Source organism: Eschrichtius robustus, chromosome 11, assembly GCF_028021215.1.
Source record: "Eschrichtius robustus isolate mEscRob2 chromosome 11, mEscRob2.pri, whole genome shotgun sequence".
NCBI classification, from domain to species: domain Eukaryota; kingdom Metazoa; phylum Chordata; class Mammalia; order Artiodactyla; family Eschrichtiidae; genus Eschrichtius; species Eschrichtius robustus.
In genome coordinates this window covers 61,885,195-61,903,910 of record NC_090834.1, presented here as the reverse complement: position 1 = coordinate 61,903,910, position 18,716 = coordinate 61,885,195, and the positions used below count along the sequence as shown (strand labels likewise).

Sequence of the window (18,716 nt, the reverse complement as noted above, 5' to 3'; positions counted from 1 at the left end):
TTATTATTATAATCATTATTATTATTTTGGCATTTTCTAAACATGTATGACATAATCTAAAACAACCTTCACCCACCCTTAGAAAACCAGAGACTAGGAGGAGGTATTTGCAAAAAATGGATTAACACTGGAAAACTTTCTATTGTTTTAAGATGAAACCTCTTCAGCACCCCAGAACAGACCATTTAGGACAGCTGGGCTTCTCCTTACTGGTGCTGCATTTCCCAGGAAAGCCAAGAAGGTGGGCCCCTAACTCCTGGCTCTGGGTTGAGGATGCTGCTGGGCTTTGCCCTCCTGGGAACAGCCAGATAGCCTCTGAGGTCCTTCTGGCCCAAGGGCTTCCTGATTTTCTCCCCTTTAGGGAGACATGGGAGGTAGGGGTAGGGATTACGTCCAAGTATGCATGAATTTAAAATGAAGAGAGTTATTTAAAAGTTATAAATGTTATCAATGATCCCATTCTGTACAGTAAAATGTTCCTCTCCCCGCATCCCCAAAGGGGCTGCTGGCCCAGCCAAGTGCTGGGTGCAGGGGGACAGTGCTAGACAACCGGGCTCCTGGCTGAGACCAGTGCGTCCCTCTTCTCCCAGGAGAGCCCATGTCTCCTTCTCCTCTCCTCTCAGGATGAGGGGCTACTGTCTTAAAAGCATGGACTCCTTTTCAGCCATCCCTAGGGCTGGAGTCAGGTATAGGATGAGAGTTCCACATGTCTTCACAGAATTTCCAAATGCTATTTCTTCATTTGCAATTTCTGTTCCTGCCATCTGCCCACATGTGACCTCTGCCCAGTCTTCAATCCCCGCCTTTGGAATCCATGGAGGGAAAGAGCAGAAACAAAAGCCCAGAGACTGTTCCCGAGCTCACCAGGTGTGGGCACTGCTGACTTCATTTTTACAAAACCAAGCCAATCCATCCCTAGGTAAATTTTCATGGGCAACATGCCCCAGGCAGGAAAGCTGCATTTAATGCTAATTTACGGCAAGGTCTAGGGAAGTCCTTTCCGCTTCACTGGGCCTCAGCTTCCTCATCTGTCAAACAGGGGAATGGATGAGATGGTTGCTAAGGTCCCTTCAGTTCCATGAGTCTATGAAATGTTTATTGCTATTGCTTTTCCTTCACTAGCCTGACCTTCAGAGCCGCCAGCACCCGCCTGGAATGTGGTTCCTTCACTGTGGCCGTGAATGGCACAAGGTAACCAAGAACTTGGCCTGTCTGCCAGCGCCATGGACAGACAGGTGAGCCCTGGCAGTGGGAAGGGCAAAGGGAAGGGAGAGAAATGCCATAGGTTTCCACTCTAATCAGGAGCAAGCTCCTCATCAGAGTGGATCCATGAGGGCCCAGGGGCCAAGGTCTGGATTACACAGGGCACCTGGCCTTCCAAGGCTTTGGGAGGCTGGGATCCCACCACCCTGCAGCTGCTTGGTAGGTCTGAGGTCAAAATCACCTTCTGAGGAAGTGCCAGGTCAGTTAACATCACTGTGCAAGTTAGAGGGTCCAGGCCCAGACAATTTGGCCAGAGACCTTACCGACCAAAGCCAGCAGGCAAGCGCCTCTCGACCCTCTTCCCTCTTCCTTTCCATAGTGCCCTCCCTCCCCCCACCCTCCCCCAAGTTCTCCCAAAGAAAGAATCTGGTTTTCCCAGGTTCTGATCTGGGGTATTATTAAGCTGCTATGAACACTCCTACCTAATCAGGTGGTTTTGTTCTTGGTCTGTTGCGATGGTTCTCAGAAGAGATTTCATGTGTGTCAGGACATGGTAATGTCTTAAACTAATCCTGCTTGAGGAAAATCAAAAAAGAAACAATCCCCCAGAGATGTGGCCTGCTCAACAGCTCTGAGTTCCTACCCTGGACCTGAGGATCACATCTCTTATGCTCTTCAAAGGAAATTGCGCCTTCAGCTGAACCACTGCAACAGACCCCACTCTCTGCCTGCTGCTAGACTAGGCTCCCGGGACTGGATTCTTGGGGAAGAAAAGAAGAGCAGAGAGGATGTGCCTGGTCAGGTAGGAGGAGGGCTAGAGCTGGAAGGGCAGTGGCTAAAAGGGGGACAGTGGGGAGAGGCAGGAGATTAGAAAAAGCAGCTTTTACAAAAACCGAAAATAAAAACCAAAACCGTTAAAGATGCATAAAGTGACCCTTGCACTTCCGTTGTCTCTTCTTGCAAATAGAGGTGGTGCTGCTAGGGAGCTGCTCCAGCACCTGTGTAAGACTTGAGTAGTTGCATACAATGTGTGACTCCAGATCTGCGGGAGGAAGGGGAAGGCCGTTAGTGACAGTGATATCCCTGAGGCCACTTCAGGAAGCTCCTGGACCCCCTCCCCTCACGCTGGGAGCCCTAAATGGAGCCCTCTGTGCCTTCCCAGTGGAGCTGCCTGTTTCCCGTCCAGTGCCAAGAGCTCCTGGAGGAGGAGGGCGGGGGAGATGAGGAAGTAGGGCAGAGGATTTTCAAAGTGACATCCCTGGAGCCCTGCAGTTCACTGGCACTGCCTCAGCAGCTGCGGAGGGCAGCAAGGAATCTGGTGGTGGGGATGGCCCAGGGTTTCTGCCTGGCCCCAGTCAGAGCCAACGTCTGACTGAGGTAAAAGTTCATTGGAAGAATGGGGCCCACAGGTAGAAGACGTCTGAAGACTGTATGGTAAAGAGCACAGAATTTACTACTAGAGGATTGGAGTTCAAGTCCCAGCTTAGTTTTTACTGGTTAAGTGATGTTGGACTATGTATTTACCTGTAAAATAGAGCTAATGATCCTTATTTCACAGAGCTACTGTGAGGATCATGAGAGAGCATACGTTCAGTATCTAGAATATATATAAAGTGACAGCTATTATTAAGAGCGATATTACTGAACCTGGAGCAGGAAAGTAACTGGTAACTGTCACCTGCCCCTTGCTGACACCTGTGCTTCAGACCAAGACAGGGGCTTTGAAACAATTCTGCTTTGTGACCCTCCTACCTCTCCCACCCTGGGCCCCACTCACTTGGATGGGCTGCAGGCTTTACCAGTGCGGGGGCACATAGCTGTACGTAGGGGTCCCTTGGGCCCTGTATGCTGGCATGGAGACAGGGTGTGCCCCGATCGCGGTGTGCTGGGGTGCAGTCAGCAGGGTACCTGAGCATCCAGAGAGAGAAGAGTAAACTTGATGAGGCCGTCCCAGAGCGCTGGGATGAAGAGGATGAAGCCACAGTCTTTCACACAGCTGCTGCCCACCCTTCCGCATCTTGCCAGGGGAAGCTTTCCTCATGCTCCGGGACAGTCACTCACTCATCTTCAGTGGCCTTTCACCCTTCTTTGTATGCTCCTCTCATTGCACTAACATCACACTGAGTGGTGATCGCTGGTTCACGTCGTTGTGTTCCCACTAACCTAGCTGTTCCTACGGGTAGGGTTCTGGTCTGATCTATCAGTATTTGGTCCCCAGGACCCAACCAGCAAGGCTGGCACCCAGCAGACATTCAATAGCTTGCTGACCTGATCTGGGGAGTGAGAGGCCTCAACGACGCCTACATTAGGGGGCAGAATAAAATCCCAACTCCCACCTCCTGCCCACTCAACCCCTCGTACTCTCTTCCCCCAGAAGGTGACCTAGCTGATTCTTTGAAAGTTGGATCTCTAAAGGTTATTCAGAGCCCTCTTTTCTTCTCATGCCTTTCTTTATAATGCCAGTTCATCCAAAGACTTCCCTAAACCTGCTCTTCCTCTGGCATCTCTCCCTGCCCCCATTCTCAAGGTTCCTGAGGGGCAGGGTTTCTGGAGTAAGCCAGAAATGAAGAAGGGGTCCTCTTGGACTCCTGCTTCTCCTAAGCCTCACAATTAATTATTGGACAGGTCCTTAAGCTCCTGCCTGCTAAATAACATTGCCCTATGCCCTCCTTTCTGGAACCCTGCTGCTACCAGAGTCCTAGCATCATCATGTCTCCTCTAAACCAGAGCTTCCCCCTGGCTAAGCCTGCCTCCACCTTGCAGCCAGAGAGAATGATTAAACCAAATTCCATCTCTCCTCTACTTAAACCCCTTTTCTATCTCCCCATTACCTAAAGGTATTCAAGACACTCCACCACTTTATCTCTGACAACTATTCCAGCCACCCTTCCAACTCCATGCCCCTATTTTCTAAGTGATTTAGACCATTTCCATTCTGTGAATGTGCTTTACCCATGTTTTTTTACCCCTGGACTGCCCTTCCCTTTTTTGTCTCTCTGGTTAGCCTCTGTTCACCCTTTAAGGCCTAGCTCAATATGTCCTCCTTGGTGAAATCTTCCCCATCCCTGTGGACAGAGTTAGAGGGTCCTCTTCTGTGTTCCTAGAACCCACAGGCACAGAATTTTTCATGCTATGCTACAATCGATTCCATGACTGTGTTCTCCACTCTGTCATGAGTTCCTGGAGGAAGGGAATGGACACCGACACAGATGCTGCCCTTACCTGCTGACATCGCCATGGTGGTGCCGGCCACCATGCCCATGGCCACGCCATTGGTCCTGGGAGCAGCGACAGGCGCCGGGTAGATGGCAGAGGGAATGCTGTTGGGCTGGACGACCGTGGTGTGGTGGATGACATGGGGCTGGGCAGCATACACCGGCTGTGTGTAGTAGGCTCCCTGGGGGAAAAGAGGCTGAGGTCACACAGGCTTCTGGAGAGGAGGGGAGAGGGGAGGGGAGCCTGTCCCAAACCCTAAGGGATGGGGTCAGAGAAGCTCTGGCCCAGGGACACAAGGTCTGGGGCTCTGCTTCTGTCTTCTACATGGCTGTGGACAGTTCAGTGCTGGGCTCAGCTTCTGGTCTGAAAAATAAGGCTTGAACCCTGTCCTACCTCGCTCCTAGAGCTGCTATGATGATCTACTATGTTTATCTTATTGCAATGTGCTTCTTCTTAGACTGCTTAAAATATAAAGGTAGGGACCACGATCAATGAGTGAAGAGGGCTGTGGACGAGGCTGGTGAACTTCGGAGCACTGTGCATGTGTACACATGAGGGATTACTGGTGGGAGTATCATACTGGTGTGAATGCTGCCATTTTACATACTGGAAAAATGTCATAAATGCAGAGCACTTCCCCAAATGTCTCTTACTATCTATTTCCCTCTAGGCAAAAAGGCTGAGGATGGAGACAATGGTCTGAGGTGACATCCCACTGCCTGGATCACATGACTGCTTTGTGCTGTCACAGCCCACAGGTCTGCTGACCTTTGGGCAGAGTAGACAGGGCATCCTGGATCATCTTAATCCAGAGCTTCTCAAATGTTTTTGCTAAATAATAACAAGAGCCTCAGCCTGTGGATTGAGGTAGACTGGGGGAGTGTGTAGACTGCAAGGTTATTGTTTGAATGACACAACAGCGACAGCTGATCAGAGCCACAAACTCTCTTTTCCTCTCTTCTTCACCTGCCTCCACCCCACCCAGGTTGGTGGCTCCTTTACCTGCAGAAGAAGTGGGCCCGGGCTTCTACATGTACCTACCTGGGCATACAGATTCTGCTGGGGGTAGGCACTTCTGATGGGATACATGGCCGTCTGATAGGGGTTGGGTGATGGGGAGTAGGGGGGCGGAGCAGTATTACTCTGGGTCGGTGGGACCTTGTATGGTGTCCCCGCAGTATATCCTGTACCAAGGCAATAAGAGAGACTTTCAATTAGCTGGCAGAACAGCATTGCTGGAAGGCAGCAGGTCCCAGTCACGACTCCCCAGACAAACATGGGCTGAATCCAGGCTGGAAACACAGATGAGAACAGACAGAGAACAGGGCTCCACCCAGAGAGCCCTGGCCCCAGAGGCAGCTCCCTCAGTGGCTGCATGTGTGGCATCTTTTATTTCTCTGTCTCAGGGCTCTGATCTATAAAATAAGAGGCTGGGACCACATGATCTCTTAAGGGACAGTCTGCAGCTCAGACAGTCTGGGACTCTGAGCCATGTGCCATGAGACAGGCAGGTGTGCACGGACGGGAGACCCTCAACCTGCTCGCTCTATACTGCACTCTCTTCTCGCTTTTCTGTCTCCGTACTCAGCACCTCAGGGCATCCTCTGCTGCTGCTTCTGTCTTGCTTTCTCCTGTACTCTCTCTTTTTCTCCTTGTATCTCTCTCCCTTTTTGGACTGCCCTCCACCATGTTCCCCTTCTTCCCTGCCAAGTTTTAAGGTGGAAACCCCACTGAAAACCCCATTCAGAGACCCTCATCTTCTGGGATGCTGAAAAACTTTGCTCTACACAGCTGGCCTTGCCTCCCCTCCTGGGGTTTGGGGGAGGGCCACCGCTGTCTGAAAAACTGAAGTCAGGGATCAAAAAGGTTCACATCGACCTGGAACCCAGGCCATGTGGGGTCAGCAGGGTGGACTGAAGCTGGGGTAGGGGCTGAGAAGTCAGGCCCCAGGAAGCTCACAATCAGCCATTCAAACAAATTGTGCTGCCTTTGAATTTTCTGGAAAAGAGAGTCAGATCCTAAGTTCGCAGGAAAAACCTGAAATATGAATCACTCAGGAACAAGACTGTGTTCTTAGAGAATCACAAAATGGAATGATTCTTTGGAACCCAAGTGATCATCAAGTAGCCCCCACTCTCTTACTCTGTACTAGGGGATCCTGGGGTTCAGAAAGAGCAAGTCTTTTTAGGAACATCACCTTCTTTCTGAGTTGAAGGGACAATGCCAAGGGACCCTGGCTTTGGATCTCCAATGGGGTGCCGCTGGGGCTTCTTCCCTGTCCCCATCCTGGCTTGGTCTGGCTGACACATCATTGAACCTCTCTTGGCCTCAGGTCTTTCGCCTACAAGATGCTCACCGAGGACCCTTTCAGTAACATGGAGCTGTTTTTACAAGAAGGGACTGGGGCCAGAGTGAAAAGCGTGCTTTACTGGAAGAGAAGAGGTCCAGGCTTCAGGTCAGGATTTCCTCCAATTTGCTGTGACCACTGGCAAGTCTCTAGGCCTTAGTTTCCTATTTTGTAAAATTAGAAGGCTAAAAATGAAGATCTCTTCCTGAACTAAAATCCCATTTTTCTAAAGACGCTGGGTCTCTTCTACCCTAACCCCAAGTTAAAGCAAGCTGCCACACAGTCACAAATCTCTCTCAAGTCACACCACAGCTTTGGCATGGCGACCCCCTGCCCCTGATGAGGTACTCAGGATATGAGAGCTGCTATTTAGTCACCACCCAAGGTACCACCGAAAAGCTGTCCTGCCCTCTCCCCTGGAATCATGTCATTTATCTTTCCACCTGCAGACCCATAGTTTGTTCCATGAGAAACTGGAGAAACTGATTTTGTGGTCAAATATGCTTGGGAAATAAGTAGGAATGGGGCTGGAAAAATACATTAATGAGAAGGTAGCACTGATAAGAACTAGAAACTAACTGGAAGTGGAGGTACGAGTCAGTTGAGAAAGAAGTCTAGAGCAGGTTCCTCCAAGTTTCTAGATTGTGCAGCTAATTATGAAATTTGGTCACAGGAGGAGAAGCAGATACTGTGGGGAAGACAGGGAGTCTAGGTTTGCAGACATCTAGAAGGAGCCATTTGAGGTGTACTTCACCTTGGAAAAACAGTTTACTTGTCTGTAAAACAAAGGGGATTCTCAAGATGGGCATGTCCCAAGAGTATACAATGGACTATGATGCCAAGGGATCCTGTTATTTTGCCATCCCCCCCAAAAAAACATAAGGACAAGGAGAAGGTGGGAGGGAAGGGGGAAGAGGGGGAGAAGGAGGAGAAATATAAAATAAGAGAGAAATAGGTTTTATTCCATGACACTGAGAAGTTTTAAAATGATAGGATGAACTGTGAATCTCCAAGATAGGGATATGCAGGAGACTATTTCCCAATTTGTTTTACCACAGGATCTTTTATTCATCCTGTTCACATTTAAAACATGCAAACTACAATTTTTTGTGTGTGACTGTAGCTTGTTTTGGTAAATCAAGTTTTACTGTAACACAGCCATGCCCATTCATTTACATACTGACTATGGCTGCTTTACTGGTAGAATGGTAGTTATGGCAGAGATCATAAGGCCCAAAAAGCCTAAGATATTTATTATCTGGCCCTTTACAGGAAAAGCCTGCTAACTCCTGATTTAAAGGAATAAAACAGGGTATGAGGAGTCCTGCCAGAGTGGAGAGCACCTCTCTTCCATGCAGGAGGGCAGGACACCCCTGAATCCTAAGATGCCTGTCTCTGAAAGCTACATAGCACAGGGTTGTGATTATGAGTAGTCTGGAGCCAGACTGACTGCCTGGGTCCAAACCCTAGCCCTCCTACTTAACAGCTGTAGAATACATCCGTCTCCTCATCTATAAAATGGGGATAATAATATCACTTACTTCATAGGGTTACTGTGATGAATACATTAACTAATAAGTGCAAAACCCTTAAAAGAATGCCTGACACATTAAAAGCAGTTCATAAAGGTTAGCTATTATTCTTTTCTCTCTCACTGTATAGAGAGATAGTAAGCTTCCTGTTCTAGGGGGTATACAAGCAGAGGCTGGTCTGAAAGATGACAGTACATAGGAGGTTAAACTATTATGACTTCTATGGTGTGATCCAGCTTGGAACACAGACTCCAGGATTCTAAGATTCTAAAATTTTATTAAACTATTAAACTATTAATATTAAGTTAGTAGTTAATATTAATATTAAATTATTAATATTAAGTTAAACTATTAAGGTTAAACTATTATGACTTTCATGGTGATCCAGCTTGGAACATAGACTCCAGGATTCTAAGATTCTAAAATTTTATTCTAAAATTTTAAAATGCCATGATTTTAAGATTCTTCAAAGTTAACAGGCCAACAGTGCTGGTGACTTTCCTTTATGCTCCCGGAGAATGTGTGCTGAAGTTTTATCCCCTGAGGAAGCCTGCACTAACCCTCTCTGTCACAAGGACAACCATCTTACAAAGTGTTAAGATTATCCCTCTGAGGAAAATCAAAAGGTTCCAAGAGACTGCAGTAGAATTTGGTTTCCACATCCAAGAATAACCTTGTCTACAAATGTATCCTTTCTTCATGTTATGAAATGAGACACACACAAACTCAAAATACAAATCAGTAGCCAAAACACACTTGGTGGCCGAAAAGATGATGCTGGAGAAGAAGGCCTTGCCTATTTGTCCAGACAGGTTGAGAAGGGAGAAGCAGAACTGCAGAGCTAGAAAAGACCTTAGAGATCATCAAGATCAACACAAACGTTTCACAGATGAGATGAGAGCAAGTGAGCGACGGCTCACGAGGACCCAGGACTCAGTGCTCCCTCCTCTGACTACAGTGGTCCCAGTCCTGGGCTCTGTCAGTGATTCAGGTCAATTCTTCTCTCAAGGAATACCTTCACTGGACTAGATAATATCAGAGGACCTTTCTAGTGCTGATATTCTAAGTTCTGAGTATTTCAGTGGGACTTTTATTAGAAAATCATTGCAGAGGACACTCCACAACTGACTGATGGTCCTGTCCATACCCTTAAGGATCACTGGAAATTCCCCTGGGGCTGTAGCCTGGGCTACCTTGGGTATCACAAAATTCAGGGTTTATTACTTTATGCACCTAAGTTAAAAAAAAAAAAAAAAAGCCGTTGGATTTGATGGAAACAAAACCAAGTCAAAACAGAAACTCACTGATTTTGCTCAAATGAACCTAGATTCAACTCACTCACTCAGGGCCTGGGTCTCCTGAAAAGAGTTCTACCTCAGTCTGAAGGTTACAGAATTAGGACTTTGGAATGCTATACCTTAAGGACATTAGAGACTTGAATTCAATCCTCTCCAATTCAGATGAAGAACCTAGAGCCCAGGGGAGCAGCAACTTTCCCAAAACTGCACAGCAAATCAGTGCAGGGCTGGGCCCAGAGTTCAGGGCTTACCATGCCCTGGGCAGAGCTCCTTTCTGAAATTATACGTCTCTGCAGTCCAATCTTGGACATTTGGTATATTGGCCTTTGTGTCCTCATTTCATTAAAGGCAATATTGTGAGAGAAAAAAGGAATTTGATCACTAGCAGTCCCAGCCCTGACTTATGAAAGAGGCTTTGTTTATGGTACCCTATTCTTTCTCTCAGGTTGCTAACCATAATTTTAGACTCCATCAAATAGGGTAATAAAGAGAGTGTGTACATTAGCAAGATAAAACTTTTTCAGCCCTCTCTTCAATCCTTCTGCACTGTCATAAATCTTTTTCAGTTGTAGAGCCCCTACCACCTTCAAACACATTGATCCTCACATCAAGGATGCCTTTTAGACTGATCAGTTTATTGACTATCAGATTTATATGTCTGGACAAAGCTCTATGTATGATTCTTGCCTTGACCCCCCAGTCTCCTTGTTGGCAGCTGAACAAGAGAGTGCTGAATAAGTAGGAGGGAGACCTAACTACAAACAGGCTTAGCAAGTGTTAGTGAAATTAAATTGAATTTGTCAAAGTGCCCTGAGTTTTCTGTGGTATTAGAAGCCACAAAATCTGTGTGCTGGGAGGAACTCTGGTGGGACATGGGGGGACCAGTCAATCCCACCTCTACTTACGGATTATAAGAAAGAGGGTACATCTTGGCCCTTTCTAGGGACTGTGATAGCCTGTGAGAGGACAGTGGGATATAGCTACTGGACTTTTCAGTGGAACTTCAGGAAGATGTCAACATAGTGGAAGGCAAGGCCTTCTAATACTCAGACTTTCTCATTGTGGAAAGGGTTGCTTCTGGAGGGAATGAATACTCCATACCTGGAGATGTGTGAGCAAAGGCTAGTTGGCCAACTACTGGTCTGGGCAGCTAGAGAGGAGGCCCCTGAAAGAGTGGAGGATATTGGGTATACAGCACCAAGGTGATAGAATCAGGAGCCTAATAGCTAGAGAGAACCTTAAAGATGACCTAGTCCAACCCACTCATTTTACATTTGGAAAAAACAAGGTCCAAAGCACAGACATGAATTATCCAAGGTTACACAGAACCAAGTCTAGAATCCAACTCTTTTGGTTTTCCACTCCAGGCTTCTTTCTGCTACACTACAGCAGGTGTGTCTATATGCACCTACCTCCATATGTGCAGATATAAGACAGAATATGCATGTATATGCCCATTTACATATATAATATCATAGGTACCTAGAAAAATTCCCTACTGCTATCATCCCTCTCTTAAATAACAGTAAAATTAATCTCAAGAAAAAAAGTCAGTAATAGAAACTTAACTTGGGTGATACACTTTTCTAGTTGTGCTGCTTACCAGTTGGATGGCATTGGGCATATTACCTTTCTGAGCCTCAGCTTTCAAACTGGAATAAAAATCCACCCAAATAGGACTATAGTGTAGATTAAATGAGAGGGTGATCATGAAAACATATTCTGCAAAAGGTGAGAGTTATGCTGTATAAACATAAGTTGATGTTGACCTGAAGGGGCAATGATAGCTAAGGAGAAAATAACATTTTAAAGAAAAAATTTAAATACAATGTATTCTTCTAATTTACTTACTTAATAGATTAACACTTCACTGAACCCCAGACCATCGGGCCTAATCTGCAACATCCCTCCGAGGGCCTGTGCAGCCCTTGCTGGCACAACTTAAGAGACTGGCGCTCACCACATCCAAAGCCAGCCACTCCTCTTTTGGACAACTGCAACACGGCACAAAGCTCTTCCTCATACAGAGTCAAAATGCCACTCAGTCATTTCTAAACACTGGTCCTCATTTTACCCAGTGGAGCCATTTTGTCTTAAAAATCAGATGTGAAGGTGAAACCATCAGTCACTCTACTGAGCCTCAAGTGAACGTGACCAATCTGACGGGCCAGATGGTTTCCAACCTTCACGAGGACTTCCTGCACATACCTTGCTCTCACAGTGTAGCCTTCACGAGGGCAGTGTTTCTCAAGCAGGGGGCAATTTTGCCCCCGGGGATATGCACAGGACAGTGCTCCCCCCCCCAACCAAGAATTATCTGCTCCCAATGTCCACAGTGCTGAGGTTGAAAAACCCTGTGCTAGCTGGAGGAGCCCCCTCTGTCCAAAAGTCCACAAGACTTTAAAGTGCCCTCTGTCCTTCCCTTGAAATGCAGTAACAGTCCTTCCCTCATCAAACTCATTGGCCAGGTGAGTACTTCCTTCTCTCTCCCTCACTGCTTTGTGTCTCCTCAAAGCAGGGTGTGTGATCAAAGAGGATGACCGTTTCTATAGGAGGAGGGCCAATTTTTTGGTGGGTAGGAGAGAGAACCTCTTAAAACAGTGTCCTATAAATGTCAGTTTTAAAAGTTCCCTTTCCTTTCTTCCTAAGAGACAAATCAGTCCCAACCAAGGGGAACAAGGAAAGGAGGAGACAGGCTGTATTTACTGAAAGCCGCAGAGGATGCTTGGTAAGTTCGGTTCTCGGTCCCGGTGTCCACTGGGAGGTGGAAGGTGCCTTCAGTGCCACAGGAAGACGAGTTCTGTGGCCAGGCCTGTTTCATCAGCAGAGTTGCTTAAGGGAAGACACAAGAATGGCATTAGGCAGAAATAAGAAGTGGGCACCACCAATCACAGACACAAAGCAAGGATCTTGTGCTGGACGGAAACATATAACCCAAGGGGCCCTGTTCAGACACACAGGATGGTTCAGCTTTCTGAGATGGGTGAGTGGTTGGGAGGAGTGCTGAAGTGACCTTCTAAACGATTTGAAATTGAGGAAACCTAACCTTATACTAACTAGGAGAGTCAGGATTTTCTACCCACTACCAAACCCATGAAAATGCTTATGAATACTGCCTTCTACTGCCTGACATTCTAGCCTAAGACTCTGGGATACTCCTTAGCCACCTGCTCGTTAACGTGTAGCAACTCGGAGCCTTTGACTATGACTGGGCCAGATCAACTGAGTACCCCTTTTTATGCCTGAAATCTGGAGGTGTATTTAACAAATTGTTTTCAAAGAGTGAGCCCAAAATACTAATAACCACATGACATGAACCTTGCTGGACTGCCATCTCCTCTAAAGGGACTGAGCTTTGGTGACTTAGAAGGCAAATGCTGTCCAGCGGGACACTCCCTGCAAACTTCTTCTCCTGTAGACCTAGCCAGGGCCAGACAAACCTCTTGCACACCTTTTATGTCTCCTGCTGAGGTGCTACTGGCACTCCACCTGAGATATCGCCTCATGATAATTAGAGATGATCTTTTGGGCCACTAAGAAAGCAAATGTCAAACTTGGGGTAGGTGTGAAATAGAGATGAGGCTCAGTTTGAAAGAAATCTGCAGAGACTTCCCAGGCTGACTCAAAGCTCAGCTTGAGAAATTTGAAGGATGATGCTTCCTATGGAATAGAAGTGGGGAGTGACTCAAAAAACTTACCTTCATGTGTCCTGTAGGGAAGGAGAGAGGAAATAGGGTTTCAAAGGGGGGGAGGGGAGGGATTGCCTAACATTTTAGGTATCTCCCTTGATATATTTTCAAACAATAGATGGAAAAAAAAATGTTTTTTTTTGGCCACACCGCGTGGCTTTTGGGATCCAAGTTCCCCGACCAGGGATTGACACGGGCCCTCGGCAGTGAAAGCGGGGAGTCCTAACCACAGGACCGCCAGGGAATTCCCGAGGAGAAATATTCTTGACCCAAATTTCTACTTATGGCTAAAGAATGATTTTAACAGTATCTTTTCCATTCAAATAAGGTCTTGGGAGACATGGATATGGGGTGTTTTAAAGTATATTAGCATTGGCAACAGTTGGATATACGTGAAACATTTTAACAAGGGGCTAGGTAAGACAGGGTGGTATGAGAAGCAAGTTTGCCTGTACCCTCTCATTCCATCAGGACAAGGATAGTCCACCTCCAGAGAGATCTCCATAAACCCCTCTGCCTGTCCAGGTAACAGGAAATGCCTCTGGTTCCTTCAGTCATGGAAGTACTGGGGTCAGAGGAGGAGGTTAAAGACTCTACTGTTTTTGCTGAACCAAGGATAGAAGTATAGCTGTTCTGGGCTGACTCTGCGCTTGCAACAATGGCTCGCAATATATACAGCGGATGCTGAGAAATGAGAAGGAAATCATGGGCAGGGAAGTGACACTAAAAGGAGAATTCTGGTAGAAGAAAATGGAGATCCAGCAGAATTCCAATGCAGAGTCCAGGGCCTTTGCTGGACATTACAACATGACTCTGCAGACAACACAGGAGGAGGGCAGTCAATTTAAACAATTATCATGGGTTTCTTTTCCTGGGGGGCGGGGATGGGTGGAGTGGTGGGAATTAATAAAGGACCCAATTAGTGTTGAAAAATCTTATTAAGATAGCTCCAAATTTAGAATCTGCCACTCCACGTGGCTGGAAAGCCCTGGCCACCTAAAACAACTCCCTAAAAAGTGAAACATGTAGCTCTGAGAAGTCAGATAGAGCAAGCCCAGGCCCTCAAGACCCCACAGGAATCCACCAGGGAGCAGGAGGCCTAAATTTGGCTGCTGAGAATTTGGAGGACCTGTTCTGGTCCAGTTTTTAACCCAAGTGGTGCATCTTTCCCATAATTTTAATCATAAGCCAAAAGTCTGACATTAGCCTAAAGGACCGTGTGACAATTAAAGTAAGTAAATCAAAATTAACCAAAGAGTGACTGAGGCCTACACCGCACTCAGCACTGAGGGGAGCGCCACGGTGGACAGGAGCACACGTGGGTCATGGTCACCGCACACCAGGTATTTATGGTCTCGCTGGGGATGCAACACAGCCACACGCCAACCAGAGAGTGAACAAGACAGCATTACACACAGTAAAATAATGTTCCAGATTAACCAGGAAAGAAGCAAGTGTGACTGTGCGTTTGATTATGTGTTTCCCAACTGAGCAAGTGAACCAACCTATACATGTTACTGAAGAAGTGGGTATTTTCTTCTGGTTTCATTATAAAGAAAACAAATACTAATATTTTCTATATTTTTCTGTATATATGAATACATAATAATTTAAATAACTGGATAAATATGAAGACTGAAAACAAAAAACAACAAATAACAGCTGTCGACTTGACTTCCTCATTAGTTAGCTATACGTCCATATACAATTCTAAAGAAACCCATTCTGCTGCTGGTAGTGATTCAGAGCTCAGCTCTGGGATGAAGACAATCCAACTGAAGCTTTTAGAGGCATGGTAATAGAGGACGCTGCTCTGACAGGTATGCCTGTTCTTGGGTGCCATGAAAGGTACCAACTCCTAGAAATGGTCTATATTTTGAATAAATACAAGTGTGTATACGTCAAATATTATTGAGGTGTACGTTTGAGACTACGTACTTTTGCACTTTATGTAGTACTATATATGTACTATTCCTCAATTTAAAAAAAGAGAGAGAGAGAACCCATGGCAGTGAAGGGCCACGGCCCAGTCACAGCATGCGGCCCACGTCCAAGTGCTGGGTTGTTCACATCCCTGGACACGGGGCCCTCACGCCCTCTGACACTTGAACAATTTGTTAAGCACACTTACAAGGAGGAGAGGCAGCAAGGGACCATCATCCTGAACAATGTATTAAGTCAGGAAATCTGAGTTCTAGCCTGGGCTGTGCCACTTATTAGCTGTGGGACCTTGGGCAAGTCACTATACCTTTCTAAACTTCAGGTCTGTTGTCTCATAAAATGGCAATAATAACCACTCCTTGATTGCTTCATAGTATTGACTGTGAGGATCAAAAATCAAGTGTCAGCCAGTCTTACAGTTTTTAATTCTGGTGTCTGTTCACTCTTCCATCCCCACAGGTGTGGACAGCTACAATGGAAGCTCTCATCACCTCTTACCTGAATTATTGCAACTGCTTCCTCACTGTTCTGTTTGTTTTTAAACCTGCCAACTCCAATCTCCAAGTTGCAGTCAGAGTGATATTTCTAAGACCTAAACCTAATCACAAGAACTTCTTTCTTAAAAACATTCCATGGTTCTCCATTACCTAACTCCTTGTGTGGCACTCAAGGCCCCTTGTGATCTACTCCTATGATCTCTCTAGACTCACTGTTCTCACTCTCAAACCCTACCCGACAGCCACACAAACTGTTCACCATTCTTGACTATGCCAAGAAGCATCGCTTCTCTGTATTTTTGCTCACACTGCTCACTCTTCCTGGCATGTCCTTCCCCAAATGCCACCTGGTAGACATTTATTAATCCATCAACCAGGAGCTGAAGACTCACCTCTACTATGAAGTCCTTTCTTTTCCCCACTTCTTGATCACAGCCCCCTCATGTATCCCACTTGGTTCACTATCCCAGTTCCTGTGATTCTTAGAAGCCCCTGTACTTGCTAGTTTGTCCATCTCCCCCGCTAAATTTTGAGCTCCTTGAAAACAGGAACCCTGTCTTACTGAACTTTGTATCTTCAAAGGGCCAGCTTAGGGTCTGGGACAGACCATTTTGTGAAGAGAAGAGCTCCATACATACACTTTAGTATTTCTATTTCAGATGCTATAACAGGAGGGGTGAGGAAGCAGGAGAGCTTCCCTCACTTTTTATGGAGTCTTCTGTTCAAGTTCATATATCCTGAGGCAAACAAACACGACTCCTCATAAACAATAAGAGAAACGGGTCTGTGACTAGCAAAATTGAAAGAATAAGATAATAAGAGGGCAAGCTGTTAGCATTTAAAGGGACCTCAGAGATCATCTGGAATAAAACACTTTATCTATGGCCTGGAGACATTAGCAAATTGCCCAAGATCACGCAGCCCACAGCAGCAGCAAGAAGAGATTTTCACAGCTCATCTCCTAAAAGACGTGCCACACACAAATTCAATTTTCAACATCCAAATAATTCAAGGTTAAAAGTTGAGAAAGTGTGCAGAGACTTTACAAAAACATTGTCCTGAGCAGCCCAGGTGAGGGTGGTGAAAGCAGCAAGTCCCTCCTATGGTCCCTTCCTGTCTATGACAAAAAAGGACCTAGTCAAGTTACACTGCTGGGACCCTCACAGGTGCCCAGAAGTTCCCGTGGTGCCTTGGGCCTGGAGTCCACACTGCCCAGAGAATCCAGCTCTGGACCCTGGCTTATTAGCACACTTGACCCTCACCTCTCACCATCCAGGAAAATGCCCCCAAAATGAGCCAGAGCTCAAGATCTGGGCTAAGGGAATAGATTGTATCTAAAGTTAACCAGGTCTTCAAACATGTGAGACTGCCAATGGAGATGGAAAATCTGATCGTGGGGCAGACTGGTGTTTGGCATTCTTACAGGCATAATCCAGGTACTCCTCCGCAGGGGCTGCCATAAAGCCAACAGAGGAGCCATAGAGACCCAGGAATTTTTGTTCACTTGTTTGTTTGAATTCAGCAGCCATGTGAGGGTAAAGGTTTCCGACCTAGGTCAGATGGGACCCAGAGGTGAGGAAGGGGAGAGACGCCTTTTAGTGCCATGATCCTTCACTGCTGCCCTAGGGGACGGTTCATGTGTGTCTCCAACCCATGATTTTGCACCATCAGACATGTTCCTGCATGCTTCAGGAACTGCTGCTGAGCCACCTGGGGGAGCCCAAGCCTAGGGGATGGGATTTGGGGAGGGAAGGAGAGGGGATCTACCGTTGTTACGAGATAACACATTCATAGGCCATAATACAGATGAGGAAAAATAGCTCTCCTACCATAAGCTGAATGCAGGAACTGAAACTCTGTTGGATAGAAATGTTAGTTGAAATTACCACTAAGAATCTGTGCAAAGTAGTACATATTGCAGTTACAAAAACAAACTTTGTCTTAAAAAAGCAGTTTCCCCCAGGCTACACAAGAAACAGTGAACGCAGAGGGTGCAAAGTACCTCTACCCTGGAGAGGGTGGCAGACTTGCCATCAGGAAAGCCCATTCATTGAGGAAGGGTACGTCCTTGGATGCCATGACATCTTCCAGGCAGCTGACCCAGAAGCTGCCTGGAAGTATGTCAGTCCAAGTTCCTGCTCTTTGCTTGTCCATGCTAAGAATAAATTTCAAGTCTCCCAAGCATTGCAAAGGGACTTCACACATGACAGAGGCTTTATGTGCTAGAGGAGGTAAAGGTTCAGGGACAAAACCATCATCTTTGGCCTCTGAAGAGCTCTGTTTAAAGTCCTAGAGGGCCAGGACCAATGCAGAGGCACTTAATTCCCTGAGACCTCTGGGAGAGCATGGTGCTGTACAAGGGGCACAGACTGTGGGCAGACAGCTTGGCTTTGAATCTGAGCTCCACTGCTTTTTAGCTGTGCAACTTTGGACACGTTATTTAACCTCTCTGAGCAAAACTGAAGGCAAGAAGCTCTAACTCACAAGATTACAGGAAAAAAATTAACATTTGTGACAAGACTTGCATAGTGTCTGGAACACGGCAGGTGTTCAGAAAACTCAAATTCCTTTTCCCTCCCCTTCCCCAGGTTCATCATATGCAAAATGGGAGTAATTGTGCTTTACAATGCTGCTATGAAATCAAGTGAGACAACAGATGACAATGACTGATAAACAGATTTTTTTTGTGAGGAGGTATTTCATTTTTATCTATATTAGTTATCCTGTTTATCCTTTCCCTTCATTTTCAAGTCAGATTACCATTAATATGACCCATCCTTTGGTCTCCAGATTTTGAAAACAAGTCTCTATTGGCTCTGCCTCCTGTGGGGCCAAACAGTTCTTAAGTAAGATCCCTGAAGTCGCTAAGAGCTTGGAAGAAAGCTTCAAGTACCCACATTGCTTTCAGAACCAATAAAGGAGTGAAATATTTCCCTGCATCCTGGATAGAGGACATCTTTGGGTATTCAGAGCTGCTAAAAAGAGCTCTTTCT

The 18,716-nt window shown here is 46.3% G+C and overlaps 1 protein-coding gene across 2 annotated transcripts in view; it reads right to left on the bottom strand.

Annotated features, from left to right (window-relative positions):
• Positions 1-920: 920 nt before the first annotated feature.
• FAM168A (family with sequence similarity 168 member A) overlaps positions 921-18,716 on the bottom strand; it is a 212,312-nt gene continuing 194,516 nt past the window's right edge. The window contains exons 4-9 of one of the 2 annotated variants that reach the window (XM_068554505.1): positions 17,553-17,579; positions 12,303-12,428; positions 5,461-5,603; positions 4,426-4,600; positions 2,981-3,111; positions 921-2,245 (exon numbers count right to left, since the gene is read on the bottom strand). In XM_068554505.1, the coding sequence (XP_068410606.1) occupies positions 2,999-3,111; positions 4,426-4,600; positions 5,461-5,603; positions 12,303-12,428; positions 17,553-17,579 (584 nt within the window). In that variant the 3' untranslated portion in view covers positions 921-2,245; positions 2,981-2,998. The remainder of the gene's footprint in view (positions 2,246-2,980; positions 3,112-4,425; positions 4,601-5,460; positions 5,604-12,302; positions 12,429-17,552; positions 17,580-18,716) is intronic. The other variant, XM_068554506.1, reaches the window with a different exon arrangement.